Here is a 25,719-nt window from a genome sequence, read left to right on the forward strand (position 1 = left end):
AATCTAGGAAGACTTTTTGTATATATACAAGCTTATTAAAAAATTATATGGAAATGCAAAGGTGCTAGAATAGCTTAAGTAATCTTGATAAAGAAGTTAATAAAGTAGGAAAGGAGCATCATACTCAACTTTAATACTTACTTTATAGTTACAGTAACAGAGACAATGTCATGTTGGAGGAGGGATAGACATATTGATCAATGGGACAAAATGTAGAGTCCGGAAGTAAACCCCCACAGGTATTTTCCCAATGGATTTCAGACAAAGGAGCAGAAGTAATTCATTGGAAGAAGGACAGTTTTTTCAACAAATGACGCTGGAGCATTTGGACATCTACAGGCAAGAGTAAGTCTTACCCTTAACCTCACACCTTATACAAAATTCAAAATGAATCACGAATTTAAACACAAAGTATAACAAAATATGAAACTTTTAGAAGAAAGCATAGGAGAAAATCTTCAGGACCTAGGGCTGGGCAGAGTTCTTAGCCATGACAACAAACACCATGATTCACAAATGAAAAAAAAAAAATACAAAACAAAACAAAATGAGGGGCACCTGGGTGGCTCAGTTGGTTAAGCATCTAACTTCGGCTCAGGTCACGATCTCACAGTTCATGAGTTCGAGCCTTGCGTCGGGCTCTGTGCTGACCACTCAGAGCCTGGAACCTGCTTCGGATTCTGTGTCTCCCTTTCTCTCTTACCCTCCCCAACTTGTGCTCTGTCTCTGTCTCTCTAAAAAATAAATAAACATTAAAACAATTGAAAAAAGAAAGAAAAAAACGGATTAACTTGACTTCATCAAAACTGACAACTTTCAGTCTACAAAAGACCATACGTCAGAGGATTTTAAAAAATCAAGCTACAGACCAGGAAAAAATACTTGCAAACAGCAAACCCCACAGAGAGAATTCTAACATACCAGAGAAGCTACGACGCCTTCGTTATCCTGACCATTCTATCAAAGAGAAAGCGGGGAAGGATGCCTGAATTCTAAATGCGGAACACAGATTAGGCCTCCCTGTGAACTTCTACTGCCAGCTCTGGTCTTCTGTTAGTTTCCACAAAGATCTCTTTCTTTCCTGACCTCATCAGGGACTGTCAGTCAATGGACTTGTTAATTGAATCTCAGAATTATGTGCTAACCCCAAGGTCTTCGAATACAAAACAGAGCTCTGAGCTCAGTGAGTCATCCACATGGCAGTTACAGAAAGATGTCCACGTCCTATGTGCCACGTGCCTTTGGAAGGACAAGCTTCCTTGGCTATTCCTAGACTGGAAAAATCCGTTAACTCTCTCCAGGAAACCACTAAAGGGCTAGCCAAGGGAGAACCCTGGGAGCCGAGGCTTGCTCAAAACACCTGTGTCCTGGGGTGGGCCCCAAAGCGGATCAGCGGACGACACAGGAAACAACCAGAATGAGGTCAACAAGGACGGAGACACGTGGCCTGTCGCTCCCAAGGGATTCACCAATGCCCCACTGAGGAAGGACGGGAGCCTGCATCAGCACACCGTCTGGGTCACCGTGTGCCCCTATGTGTGCGGGTGCCCATTTATTGGCTTAATCAATCAACTACATAATCAACCGCGGCTCGCTCGTTCCGCAGCCTGCGTTGGGCTCTTCCCGTTGTCTGCTAAAGTGCCAGGTCGCTAAGTACATTGCCAAGGACGTGCCAGCCACCGGCAGTCAGCAGCCCGGTACACAGCGGGCACCACCCAGGTGAACAGCGGCCTCCCACCGGGGCTGAACGGAGCCCGCCAGACCGTGGCCGCCTGCCACGCCACGCGTCCCTTCCCTACTCCCCGCACCACATGCGCTCCTGGCTCTCACAATGGAAGTGGCTGATGCATCCCAGAAAGGGTTTACAGAGCCTGCAGCGCAAGTGCTCTGCCCCTCGAAGCCGTGAACGGTGACGCCTGCCACATGCTGGGGCCTCCCAAGGATGGGAGGGAGGGCCTGGAGGTCAGCTCACAGCCACCGGGCTTCCGCCAGGACGCAAGGCCACAAAGCCCGTCCTGAAGCATGAGGCAGAGGCCTGGCCAGGGTCTGGGAAGGTCTTCTCTCATCAGAGGACCATGAAGGAGGGAGTATTAGTAGCTACTGTTCCACTGGCCACCCCTCCGGGGAAAGGAGGCTCTGTGTTCTAAATGCAAAGTGTGCGTTGAAAGGAATTTGTTTTAAGCAGCCACAGGGCACTGGACCTGCTTCAACCTGCCCATCGCACACATTCCCCTCTTCTCTTCCCTCCCAACCCGAGCGAAGGATGAACACAAGTTATTGTTAACAGATGGGCAACCCTTCCTTGAGAAGGACAGCCATGCCCTTCACCTTCGGGCTGGCGTCTTTCCATCAGTACCTCCAACCCTCAGTCCCAGCAAACGGGCATGAATCCAAACCAATGAGCCGAACCAGACAAGCAGAAGATGTCTTCATAAGCCCTGCCTTCACCCCAGCAGAAGATTCTGCCTGCTTTCTCCTTTCCAGAATCATCTGGAGTCCTGTCTCCCAGATCCCACTGAGTAACAGCAAGTTTCCCTTGTAACTTTACCCACCCCTCCCCCAACTGACGGGCACTGTATTTTTGGACTTTAACATGTATGGGCCTCTTTTTTTCATAAAATTATAAAGTCATAGTTAATCCGTTTCATAGCATTGCTTAAAATATACTCCTAAATGAGCTACACCAACGCTCAGAATTCCAGGCTCTGAAAACCAAGGCAGTTGCTTCTCTCTAGACTTAAGGGTGATAAAGTTAATAAATCTTTAAAAAAAATTTTTTTTTGATGGGGCGCTTGGGTGGCTCAGTCGATTAAGCATCCGACTTCGGCTCAGGTCATGATCTCACTATGGTTCACGAGTTCGAGCCCCACATCTGGCTCTGTGCTGACAGCTAAGAGCCTGGAGCTTGCTTTGGATTCCGTGTCTCCCTCTCTCTCTGCCGCTCCCCCACTCACGGTCTACCTCTACCTCTTTCTCTCTCTCAAAAACAAACATTAAAAAAAATTTAAAAAAGAGAGAAAACCTGAATATTCCAATAATCGTATAAAAATTTTAAAAAGCCTTCAGAGAACACTTTCCCAAAAAGGTTCTGTGCCCCATTTACTATGAAGTTCTTTCAAATCTTCAAGGAACAGGTTATTCCTGTGCTATTTAAACAGATCAAGAAAAGAAAAAAAATGATGGAAAATGCTCTAACCCATTTTTATGAAGTGAACAAAAATCTTGATATAAAAACCTGAAAAATATAATACTAACCAACATTACTTATGAATACAGATGTCGTACTTTCCAACAAAATGTGTGCAAACCGAATCCAGCTGAATATTAAAAAGACAATATATCATGGCCAAGTTCAGTTAATGCCAAGAGCACAGAGATGATTCGATATTAGGGAGCTCACTGATATGATTCATTGTGTTAGTAGGTCAGAGGAGTAAAAGAATATGAGCATCTAGATCATTCTGAAGAGCCCTGATAACATGCATGCTGGCAACGACACTTCTGTGTGCACACCATTGGCAACAGTTCAGCAGAAGAACCTACCACCCCGGGGAGACCACAGCTACACTGGGTGAGGGGTAACCAGACCTGGGAGTTGTGCTAGGAGTATGCCTCACTCATCAACCCTCTCCCTCCAGCCAAATGTCAGACAAGGACAATCAATACACACAAAAGGACACAGAGTATGGGGTCTATTGACCGGGGCGGTGTTTTCTCAAACTGTAAACACAGCCTGTTAGTGGGTCATGAACTTAATTTATTAGGTCTTAACCAGCCATTTTTTCCCCATAGGATCAAGTGGAATGGACTGGGTAAAAAAGCAAATGTCACCGTGAAGGCTTCATAGAAAGAATAAGCCTTGTTTCTTGAAACTTTTGTTCCAGTAATATGAACACATATATACATACATGCATTGAGTCATGATGTAAAGTATACTTCCTCCTGGCTGACTTTACATCGCAAAGTGAGACACTGCTACAATTTCCCAGTTCAGCGATATGAGTTGATGATGATGGTGTAAATGTGGTGATTAAAGCGTGCTCTCCAGAGCTATCTACACTCCGTTGAAAAGCCTGGTTTTGTGCCTATCAGTTGATGAATGGATAAAGAAGATGTGATACACACACACACACTCACTCACTCACGCAAATGAATATTATTCAGCCATAAAGAAAGAATGACATCTTGCCATTTGCAATGACATGGATGGAGCTAGAGTGTATTAGGCTAAGCAAAATAAGTCAGTCAGAGAAAGACAAATACCATATGATTTCACTCATGTGTGGAATTTGAGAAACAAAACAAATGAGCAAAGGGAAAAAAGAGAGAGAGAGATAAGCCACAAAACGGATTCTTAACTATAGAGAACATACTGATGGTCACCAGAGGGGAAGTGGGTGAGGGGGAGGGGGAAATAAGTGATGGGGATTAAGGAATATATCTGCCATAAAGAGCACCGGGTGATGTATGGAATTATTGAACCACTATATTGTATGCCTGAAACTAATTTAACACTGTATGTTAACTACCTGGAGTTAAAATAAAAACTTTGAAAGAAAAAAGAAAAAAGAAAATCCTGGATTTACCAGATTAGATTAGATTAGCTGAAAATACTCACAGAGCACCTGGGTGGCTCAGTCAGTTGAGCGTCCAACTTTGGCTCAGGTCATGATCTCACGGTCCGTGAGTTCGAGCCTCATGTCAGGCTCTGTGCTGACAGCTCACAGCCTGGAACCTGCTTCGGATTCTGTGTCTCCTCTCTCTGCCCCTCTCCTGCTTGCACTCTGTCTCTGTCTCTCTCAAAAATAAACATTAAAAAAAAAAATTCACTTCTACCCCTCACCCCCCACTACCACACACACACTCGTACACATATAATCTCTATGGGAGGAGCTTACCTGCCCACCCCAGTGATTGGGACTTAGCTTTATAACTTGCCCAGGCTTCATAGCAGGTCAAGGTACCTCCCCACTCCCTGACTATGGCTCCCACTATGTGAGTTGCTTTGGCCAATGGGATATTAGCAAAAATGGCTCCAGGAGAAGTCACAAGAAAGACCGTTGTGCACTCGGACTTATTCCCGTGTGTGTCTGTTATCATCAAGAGAGGAACACCCCTGGCTAGCCTGCTGGTCTCACCAAGGGGGGACAAGAGACACATGGAGCAGACCCCCATTCTAAAATATCCCCATCAGAACAGAACCCTCACAAGGTCAACAAATGCAATTTTTTTAAAAATAGAAACATAAGCAAAATGTAGTCAACGAACACGTATCACTAGATAAATTTCTCAGAACAACAGCCACGGATAAATTATAGACAACCTGATCGCTCTTTTAAAAAGCTCAGTGGAAATATGAAAGTTTAAAGAAAACATTTAAGATCGTGGAAAAAGTGAGCTTAGAAAAAGAATGGTGAAAATAAAAAATAAAAATGTTACAAATTTGTCTTTTTTTAAGTTTATTTGTTTTTGAGAGAGAGAGAAAGAGAGCAAAGGAGGAGCAGAGGGAGAGAGAAAGATAAAGAATCTGAAGCAGGCTCCAGGCTCCGAGCTGTCAGTGCAGGGTCCGACACCAAATGAACCATGAGATCATGACCTGAGCCAAAGTCGGATGCTTAACTGAATGAGCCACCCAGGTGCCCCAAAACATTGCAAATTTGAATGTAAAAAGCCTTTCCTGCACACACAATACACACTTATAAACATTAAAAAAAACTATTTACATAAAAATTATTTACATAATGTCCAGACAAAAATACAGGACTTCAGAACAGAGAAGAAATCACGTAGCTATCATGGCAGACAAACCAAGGCACAAACAAGGGGAAAAAATCAGATTGGCCACACAGTTCTCTTCAGTAATATCCAATGCCAAAAGGCCCGGAGTCGATATTTACAAAGACCTCAGGGAAAAAGTGAGAAACGTTTTACCTCGTTGATTTTTTTCTTCTTTTTAAGATATATTAACTATACGTATGTTGGATCTTCTTTCATCAGTTTTCTATTATCATGTATTCGTTTGTTCATATTCCATTGTGTAGAACGCCTGTTGATCTGGCACATCCCCAGCTGCTTAACCCACTGTGTTCCTGTTTCCTCATGGTGTCAGCACTGCTGAAGAGCAGCACAGGGAGGAGGGAGGGGAGGACATGAGGGATGAGCCATCCAGTGCTTCAATTCTGCTTTGCTGTTTGGCTCATCCTCTAATTGAGGTCTCTCCCTTTCTCGAGAACAATATCTTCCTTTTACCGTCACCACTGGAAGGTCCGTGAGGTCTAGGAGGAGCCCCTAATCCACAGCCTTTTGTTCTGGGAAGTGCGGCTCCCTCCCCCTACCTCATTCCCCTTCCCTTTCCCCTTCAGCAGACTCCCTGGGCAGAAGGTCACCTTGAACATCTAGACAAAAAAAAAAAATGTGTGTCAAGAAGTTCCCCCTTCAACTCTGGGTCACTTGCCATTTTTGATGTCAAGTAAGGCCTCTTTGGGGACGATACCCACTTCTTTTTGAGCCCCATCAAGGCTCCCAATGCCACTGTCCTTACCAAAAGTTTATTAGATAGGCACAATTTGTGACAGTCACCCTTGGGGAAATCTCTGTCCTGCTCACAGTCCAAAGAGACACATGTCAGCCTCCAGGATCCTCTCTCACTCGGGTCTAGAATCCACAGAACTCAGAAAAAAATGCTTCACAGGTTGTGTTGAGAGGCCAGTTCCATTTCCTTGTTACACTGAAGATAAACTTTGTTCTTTTTGTTGTGTGTCTGTTTTGTGTAGTTTTGAGGGGAAAAAAATCCTTGTTACTCCCCCATTACACCAAATCCCATTTAAAACAGCAGAATTTTTGTGCTTGGAACTTGACCAAATCCTTTGAAAGACCTCTGGATTAGTCAAAACTATAATAATGAAGACAGGTCTTGACTTAATAGATACTGAACCCACCATAAAGCTATAGTCAAATAGTTTGTTAAGAAATACGGTATTAGCACAGGAAGACACTGACAGATTAATTAACTAAATATATTCCAAAATTAAAATGTTAATGTTTAAAAAAAGACTAGAAGAAGACAGACGTGCATATATTTTCTCTCAGTTATTTCCAAGCATGATGCAGAGGCAAAGTATACGACTTGAAAATTATAAATGTCAGTGTATCCAAGATATAAAGATAAAAATTAATGACAAAATGGGAAAATTACTTGCAACATGTGAAAGACAGGAGGTTAATATACCTTATAAATAAAGAACACTTACAAATTAACAAGAAATTCTCAGTAGAAAAATATAGGCAAAAATATGACGATAAAATCTGTTATACTACTTCTAACGTCTTAAGGAAACCTTACACAAAACCAGTAATAAGGAGAGCCCAAAAGTATTTTTGAGAATCTCTCATTACTAAGATTTCCTTAATTAAGTCTGATATTGCTAACTTTTGCAAAGTAATAACACATATTGATAGAAGCTTTCTGAAAGACAATTTGATCGTATAAATTTAAGATCTTAAAACTGCACATAGCTTTTGACCCCCAAATTATGTCTCAACGAATACATTTTTCCAGAAATGTATTCAAAGAAAATAATCACAAATGTGAGCAAGGATGGTTCTGCTTGAATTTTTGTAGCAGCATAATTTGTAATAGCAAAAAAACTGATCAACCTGAAGGTTCAGCAGTAAAGAATTAGTTAATAAAATATAGGACATCTAAATGATGCAGTATTATGAAGACATTAAATACTACTATAGAAAAAATGTTTGAGGACATATGGAAATATTCCTCACACTGTTAAATATTTAAAAAGTTATAACCAAAATACAGTGTAATCACTTTTTAAAAGATGCATACACATGTTAATATTCCAGGAAGAATATTAGCAATACATATATACCACAAAATCCTAATAATTGGTAGAATTGATGGTTATTTTTAGCATTTTTGTCTTTCCCTGTGTTCTCCATATTTTTTCTAATAAATATGTTTTATATTTTTAAATCAGGAAAAAATACAATGGAAATTTCAAAAGAATGAAGAGAATTTAAAGTCCTTTAATACCATAAATGAGTTCTTATTAATAAAATAGGTATTCTTCCTTTTTAAAAAGTATTTTCAAAATAAAAGGCTATTATATTTATAAGCGAAGGCTTGGAGAACAAATGCATTTCTGAGTATTTGACCACAATAATTTATAGCATACATTGGCTGGAGCTGTTCAGTGCTGACAAATTCCAGAAAGTAATTGCATAAAATACTTGGAGAGGAAATTGCTTTATGCTTCCATGCTATTTATGGAAATTAGCATCTTTGTAAAAATAAACTGAGAGCAATCACAATCATAAACCTTGCAATGTGGTTTCCATAAGATGTCAGCTTTGGTGCTTTTAGATCCATTAGCAACGTAGTGGGGGAACGCTGCCCACTTTTCTGTTATGAAACAATTACATAAAATTGGTTTTTTCCTCTTGTATCTTTAATCCCTTCTTTTCTCCTAGATGCTTCCCTGAGGAGTACATATATACTGATATGCTCACTCTGCTCAGATCCTACTTCCCTCTCAAAGAGCATCACACATGTCCTTTATTCAGTGCCTCACCTTCCGCAATCGACATCTTGCCCTGAAACTATTCCTTCAGCCATCACCAACCATTTCACAAGATCAGGGTAAGTTTTCATTTTCATGTGCCCCTAAAACTTGTTCAAAACCTGAAGAAATCTCCAATTCTTCCCCCGCCCCTCTCTATCCCACACGATCACTTGTCAGGATCTATCTCATCAGGTTCTTAAATGTTTCCATACTCACCCTCTTGTCCATGGCTAACTCCCACCCACACCCTCTCGTGAACTGAGTTGAAGGACTCATTACCAACCTGGACCGGTGCCAGCTGCCTCACGAGTACCCTCTGCTCATGTGCATCACCAGTGGTCCAAGGGAATCTTAATGGTGCCTCCCATCACCTCCTGAACACCCACAGGACTCCATGCTGCCCGCCAAAGAAAGCCCTCTTTATCAATGACTTATTCAACTTGCTCGGCAAGGTCCTGTCCAGTATGACCACAAACTGCCTTTGTTTATACCTGGTGCCACCACGTACCCTACTCTTCAAACATATGGTATCAATGGAAGCAGAGGGGTGGAAACTGATTTAAGAGGCATTTTTGAGATGGAACAAATGGAAATTGGTGGCAGAATGGGTACAGGGCAGGGCAGCAAAGAACACATCTCTGGTGATCCCAGGATTCTGGCTCCAATGACCAAATGATGGAGAATCTAAGCACTGAGACAGAGTTGGTGGGGCGGGGGGGGGGGGGGGGGGGAGGGCATTGAGGACTTCCCTCTAGGAAGTATCATGTTTAAGGCCCCCAGGGAATATCGTAGGGAGCTGACTAGTAGCTCATGGATACTGATGTGCAATTCATGGAAGAGACAGTCAGAAGCCTCTCTGAGATGTTGTGCCTCTTCCATTTTGGAGAAGTGTTTGAGTTTAGAAAAAAAGGGAAAAAAGGAAAGAAAAGAAAACAAAAGAAAAGAAAGGAAAAGGAACGAAAGGAAAGGAAAGGAAAGGAAGAAAAGAAAAAGAAAAGAAAAGACAGGAAAAGGAACGAAAGGAAAGGAAAGGAAAGGAAAGGAAGAAAAGAAAAAGAAAAGAAAAGACAGGAAAAGGAACGAAAGGAAAGGAAAGGAAAGGAAAGGAAAGGAAAGGAAAGGAAAGGAAAGGAAAGGAAAAGAAAAGAAAAGAAAAGCAAAGCAAAGCAAAGCCAAAAGAGACTTACCAAACTTGTGTGTTATTTCCAATGTTTACATTTAGAAGTTAATGTAAAATAGAAGATACCTTTTTATCTTTTGATTGTATGTAGAATCTTACTTGAAGAGAACTTTTGAAAGCCTGAATCACTCTGAGATCTGGGTCCCCTGGTGATAAGCCCCAGGCAGGAGGCTCTGGAGAGAAAACCAGAGGAGTGACTGACAGAAGATGCCTGGGGAGAGCGTAAGAAGACAGAAGAGACAATGTGCAGAACTCTGGAACTGAGCAGCTTGTAAAAAGAGCCAGAGATGGGAAGGACACAGAGACAAAGAGAAAGGCATCAGGCGTCACAATGACAAATGAGGAGAGGGCTCCCCTTCATTCTTCCACTGGATTCTCACGGGATCTACCCAATGACTCCATCCTGCAGGTGCAGGCCTTGGGGGCAGCTTGGGAAGAAGGCGGACTCTGCCTCCAGGACAAGCTTAAGTCCTCCTGCTCAGGATCTGTCGTGTCAATCAGCACAGCTTGGAATCTGCATCCCAAATCACTGTGGAGGGGGACGTCACTCGGGGAATGCACATGTGACATAAAACCCAGAGTGCTGGAAGAACTCCACCCAGAATAAAACAGGATGAAGAGAAAAAGCGCCACAAGGTGTACCAAATGTGTAGCAAAGCACATTCATCTACGGAAAAATTAGTCTAAGGAATATTCAAATAAGTAAGCAAAGACGTGAGCGTAAGATGTCCATCACAGGTAGCTGATGGCAAACACAGGCAACCGAACCATCTTGGAAACAACCCAAAGGTCCAACAAAGAAACAACGTGTGTAAACAAATTATTATGGTATATCCATAAGTGCAATGAACACCGCCATTCCAAATGGAAACGCAGACATATACGTACCGACGGGGAGAAATATTCATGATATACTGACTGAAAACAATGATGTCTAACAGTGTGTTTAGCATGATCCCACTAATCAAAACATAACACGTGTATTTATATGACATCTGTGCATAGACAAAGCCTGGAAGATTACACATGAAAACATCGATAGTTGTCTGGGTGGTAGGGGTAAGGCAGATTTTTTACTTTGATTTTCCTTTCATTATCTACCTCTGCTATTTTTCTACAACTTAAATTTTTATGCACATAACTTATCTGCTAGCGGTCAGTGCCGCTCGACACAGGATGTCAAGCTATGGCGAGGAGCTCAATCGACTCATCACTGTCATTCTCTTAGACCTCTTCTGTAGATGGGGAGTGGCCAGAAAAGTGCCCCAGAACTTGGCCGGGAAGTCCTGAAGGTGGGGGACCAGGCAGGTGAGAGTAAGAGAGATGGAAAATGGTTCTACCGGGGGTTCCGTGGTGTCGTAAGAAGCCACTGTGAAGGGTGAGCGTAGGTGTGCGTGGCTCTACAACCACTGCCCACGCAGGACCCAAGTCAATCAAGAGCACACCGACACATCTATCACCTCGGCTGAGTCTGCCGCCCTCCTCTCCCGGGTCAGGGAACAGGTTCTGAGGAGAAGGGGGAATTCTGCACCTGTGCTTGGATTCTGCCTTCTGATGCAACAGGGAGGGGGTGAAGGCCAAACGGTCTAATTATTATGGTATAATGTCTATGGTGAGAGAAGGGAAGAGCCACCACCATGGCCAGAGCCAACACCGAGATGAGAACCACAGACGCCGAGGCCTCCACCAAGGTGACGGCCACCCAGACAAAACTGCTGTCGAGACCCGAACCACCAAAATATCCAGAGTCTCTGAGACCACAACTCCTCTCGATTCCAGAACTGATGGAACCAGAAGGATGGATCAAAGACCAAAAATAACACCGGAGGGGATCAGTGAGACCAGGACTGCCAAGAACCATCTAAAAGAACCACCCTTAAAACTTCAGACCAGAACCACTGAAACCCAAATCGCTGGGACCAGAACCGCCACCACGACTCGCACTAACTAGAGCTCAGTGTCTAATTTTGAAGTCAAGACATTCAATGGGACCTTTCCCAATGACCTTAAGACCTTAAGACATTGGTCTTAAGGGCCAAAGTGGTGACAAAGGGGAGGTAAGGACCTCACATTCTAAAGAGAGGGGCTAACATTAGGCATACACCTGCTGCAGAGCTCGCAGGGAGGGGCAAGGCCAAGTCCTGCATCACCTCCCTACTCTCTAAGCCCGACTGAGATTCACTGAAGAAAAAGATCATTCACAGAGAACGCACGGGGGGGGGGGGGGGCCTGCAAGGCGAGACTGGCCTTCCACTCCCCAGATGTGCATCCGCTCAGACTGGCTCTGCTGATACGTCCCTGGGCCTCCCCGAGCAAGAAGTGGAGAACCGAAGGCGGCTGGCAGGACAGAGAGAGGAGGCGGCGTGGAGAATCCGATGCCTCCACCGTCTGCACGGCAAGGAAGCGTGCGTTCCCTACGGATCAAGCGGGCAACGACAAAGGGAGCTGGGCTGTCTCTCTTTAACTGGAGTGTGGCTGACACACAACGCGACGTCTGTTGCAGGTGGACGAGATGGTGATGGGGTGAGTCCGTGTGTTCTGCTAGGGAGCTGGGTTTACAACGCCTTGCGTGCCTGGACCCCGCCCCACGAAGCTGCCCGCTAGGCAAGGAGAACTCAGCAGCAATGGGCGTGCTGGGCCTCCTGCTCCAGGAAAGGGAGAACTGAAGAACTCACACCAGCCACCCGAGGACACGAGAGTCGCCGACAGCCCGACAGGCAGTGGCAACTACCAGAGAGAGGTGTCCAGTTACACAGAAAGCTGTCTGCTCTCCTCCCGGTCCCCCCTCCTTATTTCCAGTGCCAGGAAGGCCGGACCCAGCAGAAGTATCCCCGAACCAGTCCTCACCACTGGTTGAGGTGAGACGAGAAAGACCACGGCAGGACGTCACGTCACATGCCTGGAGCCACGTGTGGAGCCTACCCGAGACAGAAGGGAGGTGACATTGAAACCAAAGCAGGGAATCCAAATTTGAAATCGGACTGGACTTTTTTTAAATGAAAAAAAAATGAAAGTAAATCTGCCCAAGACGTCACTAAGGAATTGACATGGAGGGGATGGGCCAAAGCGTGGCTGGAGCCGGCGACTGGCAGCGTGTTTATACCCCCTGAGTGGGTGTAAGACCCTCCCAAAGCAGGCGGCTGCAGGGGAGCACTGGAGCGGTGGCAGCTGACTTCTCAGGGAAGACCGGGGTCCCCAAGGAGAGGACCTGGGGCGACAGAACGCGGCCGGGGCCCCTGACCCAGAAGGGCGAGGGAAACAGGAAGCTGCTCCAGAAACACTCAAGAACAAGTTAGAAAAACACAAGGCGGCCGACCTCATGCGTTTGCTCTGCGATCTGTCACAACTGCTTGCGGTCAGTGACTATAAGAGGTTAAGTTTTTGCTGACTTAATGAAGGAAATCTAGTTTTTATTAAACGAGTTGGCACATCCCTGCTCCTTGTGGCTCGGCTTCGCATCTTTTAATTCCCTACCAGCCACCTAGCGGCCACACTGACAAGGCAAGGGGAGGGGCGCCCGGGCGGCTCAGTCTTGAGTCTTTAAGTGTCCGACTCTTGATTTCTGCTCAGGTCTTGATCTCACCCAGGTGAGATGGAGCTCCGGGTCGCGCCCCTGCTTAAGATTCTCTCTCCCTCTCCCCCAGTCCTTCCCTCACTCTCAATCTCTCGCTCTCAAAAAGAAAACAAAAACAAAAACAAAACAAAGAAAGGGGAGATATTGAAGAACACTCAAGGCCCCCCAGACACGAACCAAAATCTCAAGATATCCCAGAGGGGCAGCTTTGAATCAAACCCAGGCTGACCTTAGGCAGACAGCCAAGTGTCCAACCCACAAGTAGATTCTCAGGACTGACCTACCCTACACTAGAACATTCTCCCACCGCCCACATAGCGAGACTGCCCTGGCTAATCCCACTCACACCTGCCGGGAGACTCCCCTGAGAAGGTCGGCCCCACCTCCTTCCCGCCTGTACAGCACCTTCTCTCTTCGGCTGACGCCTCCTGAGTGCCCCCTACAGTACCACAGCGGAAACTGCAGGCACCCCTTAAACGCTGGTGTTCCCAGGCAACAGCCCCCACAGAGAGCTCACGTTTATTGCACACTTATTACACGCCAGACACTGTTTTTGTTTTGTCTGTTCCTTCTTTCCACTTGCAGCGGATTAACTCCTCCAAATGGTTCTCTGAGGTAGACGCCCCTCTCTACAGATGTGGAAACAGATGCGGAGAAGTCTGGGTGGACGGGTCAGGAGGTAGTGCGGCCGGGATTCGAGCGGTGGGCTGCGTGGAGGGCGCTGGAGTCTGAACCCTCCTTCCACGACCTCCTGCACCCGCCGCCCCATACGTGGAAACAACACTGCCAGAGGCACATAGATATGGAAAAATCCAAAAGAGGTCACTGAGCGATTCAAGCTGGGCAAACACTGCCCTTGGCCAAAGGTCAGCAGACTGCCTCAAAGCACATTTAAATTTTTTATAGGGTGCGAGAAGACAAAACGAAACGCTGTGCCTTGAAGCCTCAGCCCCATTTGCCCAGGAAGAAAAATGCGAAGCTCTCACAGCCTGTTTCAGATCTGCTGACCGGACCGAAAAGTGAGTCTCTGCCATTCGCCACCACCCTACACATCACTGACTAGAGGAACCCTAAAATCACCCTAAAAATATCTTTGTGCTAACGAAACGTATCTATTAGAATGTGATTACAGAACAGCATCAATGACACGGGGATCACGGGGGAGAAACCGTACCTTGACAGCCAGCTTCCACGAGCCACCGCAGTCGTGGGGCACTGGGGCTGAAAGAGGCTTCGGAAACACCGTGTCCGAGAAAGTGAACTGAGACTCAGCCTGATCAATCTGTCCCACAGTGTGTCTCTTTATTCAAGGGTTCAACCTCGTTGAAAAGACATTAAAGCCCTCCTAAAGGGCCAGGCCCTTTGCTAGACCCGGAGGGTACACAGGCCCCTGAGCCATATGCCCAAGAAGTTACACCTGAAGAGAGGGGCTGCCTTGTTCCAACCCACATGAGGTGCTGTACTGGGCTAACAGTGGCCCGGGGGACATCACACTAAGACTCGGTCTGCACCTTTAGACCATGGGCTCCAAACTGCTAGGCGAAATCCAGGATGCAAACATATGTGTCTGGCTTTCATGGCTTTAAAACCTGGGAGGTTTCCTAGGAAGTCTGAACGATCCAGCCCTCTTAAAAAAAGTAGAAGATACGACAATTCTGGGCCTGTGTTCCCACCTGGCTCCACTGGAGTGGGGCAGGAGGCTGTTCTCACTAGATGGGGCATGAGCCATCCACTTTGTCACTGTCTCCGCCACTCCCTCCTGTCTCTCCGGCGATGCTACCTTTACTTCAGTCTGCCCTGTGGGCAAATGAGGACGCAAGGGGTGAGCTGGGCCCTCCCAGGCTAGTGGGAGAGACAGGAGCCTAAGAAAGAACCGCAAAATAGTGTGATGTGTGTTGACACAAGTAAACTCAGAACACTTACTTCGTGGCTGAGCAAAGGTCAGACACTGGGCTCGGCCCCTTCGTTGTGCCCTGGCCTTTCGCAGCCCAGCCTCCACCGGGCACATGCAGACAGCCATTCTAGACTGAAAAGACAGGGCCCGCGACAGCCCCCCAAGTCATTGCTGGTACATGGCACCCAAGCGGTCTCAGAGCCCTGCTCAGGGCTCCGCGAGGACCCAAGGGATTTGGATCATTCTTACAGCGAGGTCAACCGGAATGCCATTTGCCGGGGGTAAGGGAGAAAATGAGATTCTCTCTGGGATACGATGAACACTGCTCTAGAACAGTGCTTGTGAGCAAGCAGAGGGAAGCCTGTCATCCTTCTTCCCCTGCACAGTACCTGTAGGAGGGCAGAGTGCATGACGACCATCCAGATCAGCAGCCACCAAGGGCTCTCCCACGAAGCCATCGGGTCCGGTCTCCCGGGAGTCTCTCTTGAGCCTACGAGAGAGCGAAAAGTTGGTTTCCAACCAGCTCTGTCCCCAGTGGCGGCACCCATGACTTAAGAGACCCATCGGAGGGAGGCACCCTGAACCACGACCCCCCCCCCAACAATGTCTCGAAAAGCTTTGTGTAGATTCAGGATGGGGTGCCTATTTCAAGGTACAGGCCATGGAGGGCTATCTTTAAGAGGCGTCCGCATCAAGGTCAGGAGGGCAGTTGGACCTGCCTCCCATGTGCAACCCACACGGCCAGTCCTCCAGAAGCTGAGACATCTCTGCACCAGCCACTTTCCAGCTCATGTGTCAACAGCAGGGTGTGGCGATTGGCTTCTGACTCAGGAAGCCAGCATGGAGCCAAGGATTAGGGCACCTGCCAGCTTCTTCGACTTCAGGCAAAAATGAATCTGAGGCCAACTAAGGCAGCCCAGTGAGAGGAAGGGACCTGCCTAAGGTCACACAGCACGATGGTGACTGTTCTCGAACAGTTCGAGGCTTTTCTCCCAGGAGATGCCACCGTCCAAGCCCCAGACCTGCAGCCAGAGAGGTCTGAGAGCTGAGTTCAGGGAGATTCAGAGCGCACGGCCTCAGCGCCGGCGGGCACACTCTGCCAAAAGTAGGTGAGGGCTAACGGACAGAGGCCCCCTGAGCCCAGGAGGGCAGCGAGGGGGGTGGGGGGGGCCTGCAGAATCCCCCTGACGATTTACAGGGAAATCAGTACGAGCCGAGACTGGAAAAGCCGAGGTCACACTCGCCTCGCCTCTCGCTTCGCCTCGCGGGCGCCTTGGCGGAGCCGGTGTCCGGGGGCGGGTCGGTGGCTTCTCTCCATCTGGAGAAAGCATTAAGGGCCTGGCCTAATGCGATCCGCAAATGTGCTGCTGTTTCCGACCTGAGGCGGCGACTCTGGGCCGAAGGGAGGCGGCCAGTGCCGGGCCCGGGGAACCGCGCGCCCCCCTCGCCGGCTCGCACCGGCCGCCCCGCCGCACACCCCGCCGGAGCCCGCCGCCCGGCGGAGGCTCCTCCCGCGCCCGCGCGTCCGCGCCGCCCCAGCCCGCTACCCCGCGCTCCAGGCGCTCGCGACCCGCCGACGCTCAAGGCCACTGGCTGCTGTCAGCCCGTTTTCCGCCGGGGAAGCCCCAACACGAGGACCCCCCCCCGGCCTTCGCGGACAGGGGCCCCCGCCCTCAGGAGCGCCCCCGTCCCCGCCCGCCGGCAGCCCCGAACGTCCCTGTCCGGGTCCTCCAGGACCCCACGGAGCGTGCCGGCCCGAGGTCTCCGGGCCGCCCCCCCACCCCCCGCCCCGGGACCCGCGAGGTAACCCCTCCGGCCTCGCCCGGGGGGCCACTGCCCCGGGCGTCCCTGCCCGCCCCCCGGGGACAGCCTCCCCTCGACCCCCGCGCCGAGCTCGCGACTCCCACCTGGCGCCGTAGAAGCTTCTGGGACGTGCGGCGCGGGCGGCGCGCGCGGCGGAGAGGCGGGCCGCGGCACCTCGTGCGGAGCCCGGGACCAGGACGTTCCCCGACGCCGGCCTCCAGCCCGCGGCGCCGCCGCCGCCGCCGCGCAGTTAAATGGGGCCGGGACGGGGGCCGCCCCGCCTCTCCCGCCCCCTCCGGGCGCGCGGCGCGGCGCTGGCCCGGGGCCCAGCGGCGGAGGGCGCGCGCCGCCACCTGCACCGCCCGGCAAGTGCACGGCGCGCCCGGCCGGCCGGCCACAAGCCCTGCGCGCGAGCCGGGGGGCGCCGGGGCGCGGGGGCCGCGCGTGAGGGGGCCGGGCGCGGGCCGCTCGGAGCGCGCGGGGCCTCGGCGACGGCGAGACGCGGCTGGAACGCTCCTCCGCCCGCTTCCTGGAAGCCACTCCTCGCCCTGGGCCGGCCGCCAGGCGTGGTGCCAAGAGCCGGGATTGCCGACGCCGCCACCGCCGCCGCCGCCGCCGGCAGGCGCGCTGGGGAGAGGCGGCCGCGGCCTCGCGAGCCAAGCCCGGGGCGCCCCGCCTCGGCCGGAGCCGGGAGGAGGGCCGCCGTCGCCCCCCGCCCGCCGCCGCGAGCCTCCCCGGCCCGGGCGGCCCACACGTCCCGACCTCGGGACCGACCCCGGGCCGCGGCCCGGAGCTCGCTCACCCCACCCACGGACGTCCGGCTGCGGGCTCCGCGAGCGCCCGGGGAAGGGGCGCCTGCGCGCCAGGTACCGGCCGCCGCCTCGTGGGAGCCGGCTCGGGCACAGAGCTCCGCCGCTGCCCAAGTAATGGGGTGCCAGGCCCCGGACGAGGGGTAGGATTGGGGTGTCAGGACCGGGGGACTGGGGTGACTTTCCTTGTGGGATTAAGACGAACCGTTTGTCCCCGGCTGTGGCCTAACCTCGGCGGTGGAAAGCCAGCGGCTGGGGAATTGCTTGCAGAGTCGGCCTGATGCCCCCACCTAAATACGGTCACCCGCATCGTGTCCCCGGGTGCCCCGTGTGTGCCGGCCACTGCGCCCAGCTCCTCCTGTGCGGCTGGTCTCCACCACCGGCCTCATGGCGTTGGTTAGGATCGTCATTCCCATTTCACAGTGGGGAAGCTGAGGCCCCAGAGATTAATGAGTTGCGCACAGTGAGTTGCGAAGCCAAGTTTGGGGCTGGTAACCTCTTTCCTCTAAAGTCCCTCTGTTGTCCATCCCCACAGCTGCCACCTGCCTGTCTGTAGGGGGTACATTGCAGATGGTGTTAGAGCTTTACCCAGAGAAGTGGACCCCCTGCCTGCCTTGCTTCCCCTCCTTACCTTCCTTAGACGGGTGGCTCCTTTGGCTCTCCTGACCGTCCACCCCACGTGAAAGGGCTGGAGTCTCGTGGAAGAGTGAGCAGAGGACATTCAGTGTGAAGGGGGCAGAGGGGCAGGAAGCAGGGGAAGAGTCAGTCAGCGGCAGGGAGGGCCGGGCTGAACCACAAAGAACGCACCTATGTGCCATCAGCTCTCGTCACTTGCCACACAAAGTTCTGTTCTTACGAAGCTACGGGAACAATGGATACTGAACCCCTGAAACACAGTTAGGTTCCTGCCAGCTTCTGGTCCCGTCTATCAACCAACCAATGCACAGCCTTAGTTTATATGTGGTTCTCATTAAAACCATTTTATTTAACATGTATTATTGACTCATCAACACTGAATCCACGGCCACCAGCGGGACAACACCTGCCTGAATGAGGCTCGTGTAACACGAGGATTTTTCTCTGCAGGGCGTGTCACAGCCCGTGCTTAGCAGTTAGCCTGCGCTCCAGCATTGCTCTCGGGGGCCATTTTCAACAGCGAAATCGCCAACAAAGAAGACAAAAATGCGGAAAGTGGCACTGAACAGACCATGAAACAAGAAGGCAGAGCAGGACGCCTCCCGGTCCCATGGATCAGGCGATTCACGGGTTCCACCCCTTTGCCACATGACCACGAGAGGAGCTGCAAGCACCGATTTATGGACCCAAATAACTTAGCAGGTAGGTGAATTCGCAAACGTGGAATCTGCAACTAATGAGGACCCACTGTATTCACTTCTCATTATCAGGCTATCAGTAGGAGAATAACATTCCAGAACATTTATGGAGCACCAGGCACTTGACTTGCGTTAGCTCCGTCATCCCCGTGGCCTGTGGGGTAGGTATGGTTTTTATTCCATTTTACAAATGAGACCACGGTGGACAGGTTTAACCTCATGTTCTTAGCAGCTAGAATGTCCCATGGTTCTGTTCTAAAACCAGCCCTGATGTATCATGGAGTCTGTTGCAAAAATCACATGAATATTCAAGATGAAATAGAGAATTCAAAGAGATATTATGCCCGTGCAGCTGGGGTGAGCTGAGCCCCCAGTGCCTGTGGTTCAGGAAGGCACGGAGAAGGTCTCTGGATCTGAAGGTGTGCTGGGAACCCTTGAGCCGCTCCTCTCCTGGAATTAATGGCTCCGCAGGACTCCTGTCTCGTTTTCCCTTAGGCACTCTTGATTCCTGGGCCACCCCCCAGGGAGTGCCCTGCATCAGGTGTGGAGGCCAGGGCTGAGCCTCTCTCCCTCGGGTTACATCTCCTATCAGGCCGGCCCCTCAAGAAACAGTTGGTCGGGAGTGAAAAGAAGAGAAAACATCACCGACACCCTGATGGAGAAGTTCCTCCTTGATCTGGAGGAACAGATCAAGCAATCCATCCTGTTTGTGGCTCAGGCACTGTGCGTTAGGATAACAGAGAGCCATGGAAGGTACACTCCATTCAGGGAGGGCTGGCTGGACCTCGCAGGTCCTGCCCCCAGACTCCCTGCCTGACCCCCCATTAGGACTCTCCTTCACCACTCTGCCCAAGTGTAGACCCCAAACCTGCCCTCGGTCGCCCACCCACTCTCCCCTCCCCTGAGATCTGGCCAAAACATTTCAATAAGACATCGCCCAAGGCACAGAGGTGGGGGAGGAATGAGGAGTGGGAAGAACAGAAGAGAATGAACCCCCAAGCAAGTCAATCGGTTGGATTGGGCCATCGGGCACAGATGCCCACCCAGTCTATTTCTGGGGGTTCAGGCCTTGGACTACCCCACCTCCCCCACGACATCCCCCACCACCTAAGGCCAAGAGCAATGTCACCAACCTGAGAGGTCTAAGAAACCAAGTTCCGTTTTCACCTGATGATCCATATTCCAGAGTTCCTGGTTCCCATTACCAGTGACAGGATCTGCTTCTTCCCTGGGAGAGTTTTGGGGATTCCTGCCCCTACTCCCAGCTAGGCCTGCTGACCCCAACCAGACCAGCACAACAATGCAGCATTTGTATATGAGGCGTGCAGGGAGGACCTGGGAGGTTACTCCTGGCGATGCCACTGTTGGAATATGTGTGTATTTTGTCCTGAGAGAGAGAGAGAGCGGAAGTCACTTCAGGGCATCAATCTTGAGAGAGAATTGCTCTCTCTGCCTACAGGACTTGTGAGATGGGCTCAGGAAACACACTTAAGAAGACTCTGTTGGAGGCTGGGAGGAAAGAGCTTCTGGGGACAAACCCTATGGAAATTGCAGTTGCCTATAATAGGTGCAAAGGACGTGCTGTCACCCAAAGCCAGCAGGCGACAAGAGGCCAAGAGTGCTAAGTGAGCATAGTGTGTTAGGGGTGCGAGACTGCAAGGGGGTGCTCTTACAGAGAAAAAAACTGGGGGGCGCCTGGGGGGCTCAGTAGTTAAGCATCCGACTTCAGCCCAGGTCATGATCTCACGGTTTACGAGTTCAAGCCCCGCGTGGGGCTCTGTGCTGACAGCTCGGAGCCTGAAGCCTGCTTCGGATTCTGTGTCTCCCTCTCTCTCTGCCCCTCCCCCATCTCAAACATAAACATTAAAATAAGCATTTAAAAAACTGTAAGGGAGTAGAGCGCAGGACAGGGAAGAGGTAAGAGCAGAGAGCAAGCCTGTGCCCCAGGTACGGTCTCACCTTTGCTTGAACCTCGGGGGCCCTGGAACAGGAGCTCCACCATAGACGTACCTTGCCGCCTTTTTTCTTTTTTTAATGTTGTATTTATTTTTGAGACACAGAGCACAAGCGGGGGAGGGGCAGAGAGAGAGGGAGACACAGAGTCTGAAACAGGCTCCAGGCTCTGAGCTGTCAGCACAGAGCCCGACGCGGGGCTCGAACCCACGAACTGTGAGATCATGCCCTGAGCCAAAGTCAGACGCTCAACCGACTGAGCCACCCGGGCGCCCCAAGACGTGCCTTGTCTTAAGGCAACAGGACTGAGCTGTGGCATCTACGTGCAGTCAGGCTTTGCCTCCCCTAGAGTTGGGGGGTGCTGTAACCCCCCAGGCAGCTCCCATAAACCAGACAGCTCTCCAGAGAAGCCGTCAGGTGTGAGCCCTTGGCAGCCACATTCTCTTCAACTGAGGGATGGGCGCACCTGCCCTGCGGTTCTGGAGGTCTGAGCCAGTCAGGATCTCTCTGTCAGGTGGGTGATGTCGGACAGACTTTTTCTAGAAAGTTTCAAATCTTTAGGGGTGTGATAAGGAGGGCTAGCGTGCCCCAAAGTGTTACAGAGGAACAGTGCTGGGGCCCTTCCCAGGGCCGGCAAACCAGGTTTCTCCGTGCCCCAAACTAAGGCCGGTTCCCATGTGGCCTCCAGGGCTAGGAAGGTGCTGACCTGACCCGGTTTTGTGGGCATCTCATACTCTGATAATCTGCACCCACACACATACATGTATGTCCAGATAGACTCCACTGTGGAACGGGAGCAAACCGCAGGTTCCCAGGCAAGAATGGATTTGCTAGTGCCTTTGAACCACTTCACTCCACCCTTGACAACCCTTATCTTCTCCTTAGAGGCACAGGCCGAGTGGGGAACATGGAGCTATCATCAGGAAATCCACTACTGTGGCCCAGAATCGGCCACAAACTGGGGGGCTCTAGGCAAATCGCTTCACCTCTCTGAGCACCAGCTTTCTCCATTATATTGTGGACAACAGGTCCTTCCACTGTCATCTCCAGGATTGTCTTCATACTCTGCTTGTATAATAGAGCAACACCTTCCCCATCTAGAACTCAGCTGTAGCAGTCTCCGTGGGTCTAACCACAGCCAGAACAGAAAAGGCCTCTGAACATCCACCTGACGTCAGATTTAAGCATATCGCATACGAGCAAACACTTAGGTCTCGCTCGACTATTGACTTTCTCTGCACATAGTTCTAATGCGTGTGTTCATCTGGTTTTTAAGAGTAACTTAGGGCTATAAATTTGAAAGGAAAAGAAAGCCTGCTAAGAAAAGAGATACGGACAAAGTCACTACAGAAGAACTGTAAAAGGCACAAAAGAAGTGAAAAAGACACCATAGTCAGGGACCGTGTTGTTCCCCCTCAGAAGGCTCGAGAAAATCACTATGTCGTGGCACCGTCCTGTGTTCACGAATCCAGATTATTTATAAATGCATTTGTTCATTAGCTTCTGTTTACGGATGTACGGAAGTACATGTAACGTTTTAGAAAGACATTCACTCACAAAAGGGTTCAATTTATGAAAAAGAAAACAAAACCAAGCAATATATATTCCTTTACCTCTTTGCTCTCAGCCTTCTGAAAAATTCACATTTAGAACATCACCTCTGGCAACTCTTGGAGACCAACGTCTTATTCCAGCATTGAGCAATTTGCACCAAAAACAACAACAACAACAAACAAAACAGAGTGCAAAGAACTCTGTACACACTATTGTTTAACATTGTGATAACAGTTTTCTTCCAAGTCCTCAAGATCTTTATTTCCTGGTGCCACATCCCCTGTCACTTACCTGGCCCACAAGATGAGACCTGCCTGGTTAGTCGGCTTCCTACGTGCCCCTTGCTGTGCTGGCCTGACAATATTTGGGTTGGAAATGCCTCCGAGAAATACTTGAAAGTCTCTTTTCACATATAAGTTCAACAACAACAACAAAAAGCATTGTTTTGCAAAACATACTTACCTTTGGGATGGTGTTGATAGCCAATTAGGCATTTTTCTCCCTTCTTTACCAAGACTCAGGCCAAAATGTTCTATGGATGAGGGTGAAGAACCAGTTTCCTTCAGATCCCGCCATCCACTATGGGTCAGCTTCAAACCTAAGGAAAACTTCAGTGCAACGCAGTGAAATGCAGTGTATATTAGCTGACGACCTACTTCGTGTCAGGCATGCGCTAGGTCCTGAGAACACGATAGCGTGATAAGACATTGCCTCTTCCCCGAAGAAGCAAATGAGATACGGTGGGATACGTGTTCCCAGAGGTGTCAGAACAGGGAGCTATAGAAGAATTGGGTAGGATGGCAATTAATTCAGTCATGGGGGTGTTAGAGATTTCTTAGGAGAGGTGATATTTCAGCTGAGAACTGAAGTTTAAATGCAGGCACAGTATCTTCTGGTTTGAAATAAAAACAGGGGGGCCTGGGTGGTCCAGTTGGTTAAGCGTCCGACTCTCGATTTCAGCTCAGGTCATGATCTCACAGTTTAGGAGATAGAGCCCCATGTCAGGCTCTGTGCTGGTGGTGCGGAGCCTGCTTGGGATTCTCTCTCTCACTCTCTCTGTCTTAAAATAAATAAACTTTAAAAAATTAAGATAAAATGAAATAAAAAAGCTACTCTCCTTCTGTGCTTCTCCTCCAATGAGAAACAATCTACTATTCCAAATAGACATTTTTAAACCATATAAATGGCTGGAGTGAGGGGTGGAGATATAGGAAAAAATGACTCAATGCATCACATGCTCTAGGACAAACCCTATGTGACCACTCCCATCATGGTCACACATGTGATATGCCTGCACCTTCAGACTAGGAATCGTGGGAACGTTGTAGAGTATCTAGGCACATTCTAGTGGGGCCCCCAATGATCCTTGTTCCTGGTATGCACACCATTGTGTAATCCCCTCCCTGCGAGTGTGGACAGGACCTGTGACTTCTAGCAATAGAATAGGACAAAGGACTCTCTTCCTCGGTGCTGCCTGCGGAGGTGACAGCCATCTCCTGCTAGGCATCGTGGCCACCCCCAGACCTCCGACAAAGCCCAGGATCGTTAAAAAGAAGTTCATCCAGCACCAGCCAGACACCGTATCAAAATTAGGCACAACCAGTGGGAACCCCGAGGCATTGACAACGGGGTGCGCGGAAGGGCCCGGTCTTGCTGCCCGACAGTGGATACAGAAGCGACAAGGATACAAAGCACGTGCTGCCTGGTGGCTTCCAGAAGTTCCTGGTCCACAATATCAAGGAGTCTGCAGAGCTGCTGATGGGCGACAAATCGTACTGCGCCTCAGAGATTGCTCACGTCCCCTCCAAGAACCACAAAGCCATTGTGGAAAGAGGAGCCCCGCCAGCCATCAGAGTCCCCAGTCCCAATGCCAGGCTGTGCAGCAAAGAAAATGAACAGGCAGTCTATGTGCATGTTGTATTTGTGTTAATAGAACCATAAAATTAGACAAAAAAGAATTTGACAAAGTCATTGGGACAGCACTTCTTTGAGTAAGTGATGTAACACTGTCACTTCCCTCCTGCCAGGAGACTCTCCCTTGTCTGATGACGTGAGCCAATAACAGAGACACTCGTGTGGTCAAGGAGCTAAGGATCCTTAGCTTAAGGGTCCTTGTTCATCTCTTATCTCTTTCCCAGTATGTTCTCAGTGGTATCAGGTGTGAAAGGGGCTGGACAACACATCAGATCCAGCATAACTTCTTTATATCATAGAGGAAGATGTGAAAAATCTGTATAAATAAACATTTCCATTTGGTTTGAAAATCAAATTTAAAAGGACAGAATTTATCTCTCACTTCAAGGATGCCAGCTAAAAGCCAGCTTCTAGAGTACTGTTCCAGCTTTCATAATCCTGAGAAAGAGGTTCTAGCCTGGCATTCCCATGCATTCCTCCCCAAAATAGTTCTGGGCAGGAATTATTCATGAGAAGGTTTGGGTGTGAAGTAAGAATTCCAGACAAAAAGGAAAACGTGCAAAGACCCAAAGATGAACGTTCCAATTCAACAGCCACGTGCTTTGTAAAGGTTTGGCGTGGCGGACGGAAGGCTGCCAGTTGGCCGAATCCCTTCTCCTATGCCTCCTTCTCGGAGGCTACGATTCCCAGCCTTCTTGCAGAGCCACGTGACTCGCTCTGGCCGGTGAAATAAGAGTGGAGTTGTGGCCTATCTCTTCCTGGTCGAGGCGGTGGAAAGCTGCTGTGGCTTTGTCCGCAGGAGAAGTTGGGCAGTGAACATAGATGCTGTGTGTTGTTACGGCAGCACCACAAATGAAAAGATCCCGGGTGGCTGGTCCACGAAGGACGGCTGGCTTGGAGAGTCAACCGACCTACGCTCGATCTCACACGGACAAGAAAGTACCTTTTTCTGTTGAACCTCTGACACCTTTTACTTATTTGTTACATCAGCATTCACCAGCCTATGCAGACTAATGCATTTGGGGCCCAGAGTGAAAATCGAGGATTGGCCCAAGTTAAATAGACAGACGAGTAGGCAGGGGTCGAGTTTGTGAAGGGCACATAGGCCATGCTGTGGGGTTTTGG

The 25,719-nt window shown here is 49.7% G+C and overlaps 2 protein-coding genes and 1 non-coding gene across 12 annotated transcripts in view; 1 reads left to right on the forward strand and 2 right to left on the reverse strand.

The window, feature by feature from the left end:
* The window catches only part of ADAMTSL3 (ADAMTS like 3), a 353,112-nt gene extending 335,855 nt beyond the window's left edge, over positions 1 to 17,257 (reverse strand). For 9 of the 10 annotated variants that reach the window (XR_006218331.1, XR_006218332.1, XR_006218333.1 and 6 more), the window contains exons 1-2: positions 16,424 to 16,511; positions 15,617 to 15,717 (exon numbers count right to left, since the gene is read on the reverse strand). Coding sequence is in view for 6 of the 10 variants with exons in the window: in XM_042987916.1 (XP_042843850.1) it covers positions 15,617 to 15,685 (69 nt within the window). In the remaining 4 variants the exon portion in view is untranslated. Of the gene's footprint in view, positions 1 to 15,616; positions 15,718 to 16,423; positions 16,512 to 17,134 lie in introns of those variants that run through there. The other variant, XM_042987917.1, reaches the window with a different exon arrangement.
* LOC122239275 (basic proline-rich protein-like) lies at positions 16,587 to 17,957 on the forward strand. The gene has a single exon (XM_042987762.1). The coding sequence runs from the start codon at positions 16,587 to 16,589 to the stop codon at positions 17,955 to 17,957; it is 1,371 nt and encodes a 456-aa protein (XP_042843696.1).
* Positions 17,958 to 21,312: 3,355 nt separating this feature from the next.
* TRNAQ-UUG lies at positions 21,313 to 21,397 on the reverse strand. The gene has a single exon. It is a non-coding gene; the product is annotated as a tRNA-Gln (tRNA).
* Positions 21,398 to 25,719: the final 4,322 nt, after the last annotated feature.

Source organism: Panthera tigris, chromosome B3 (genome assembly GCF_018350195.1).
Source record: "Panthera tigris isolate Pti1 chromosome B3, P.tigris_Pti1_mat1.1, whole genome shotgun sequence".
In the NCBI taxonomy this organism is placed as follows: domain Eukaryota; kingdom Metazoa; phylum Chordata; class Mammalia; order Carnivora; family Felidae; genus Panthera; species Panthera tigris.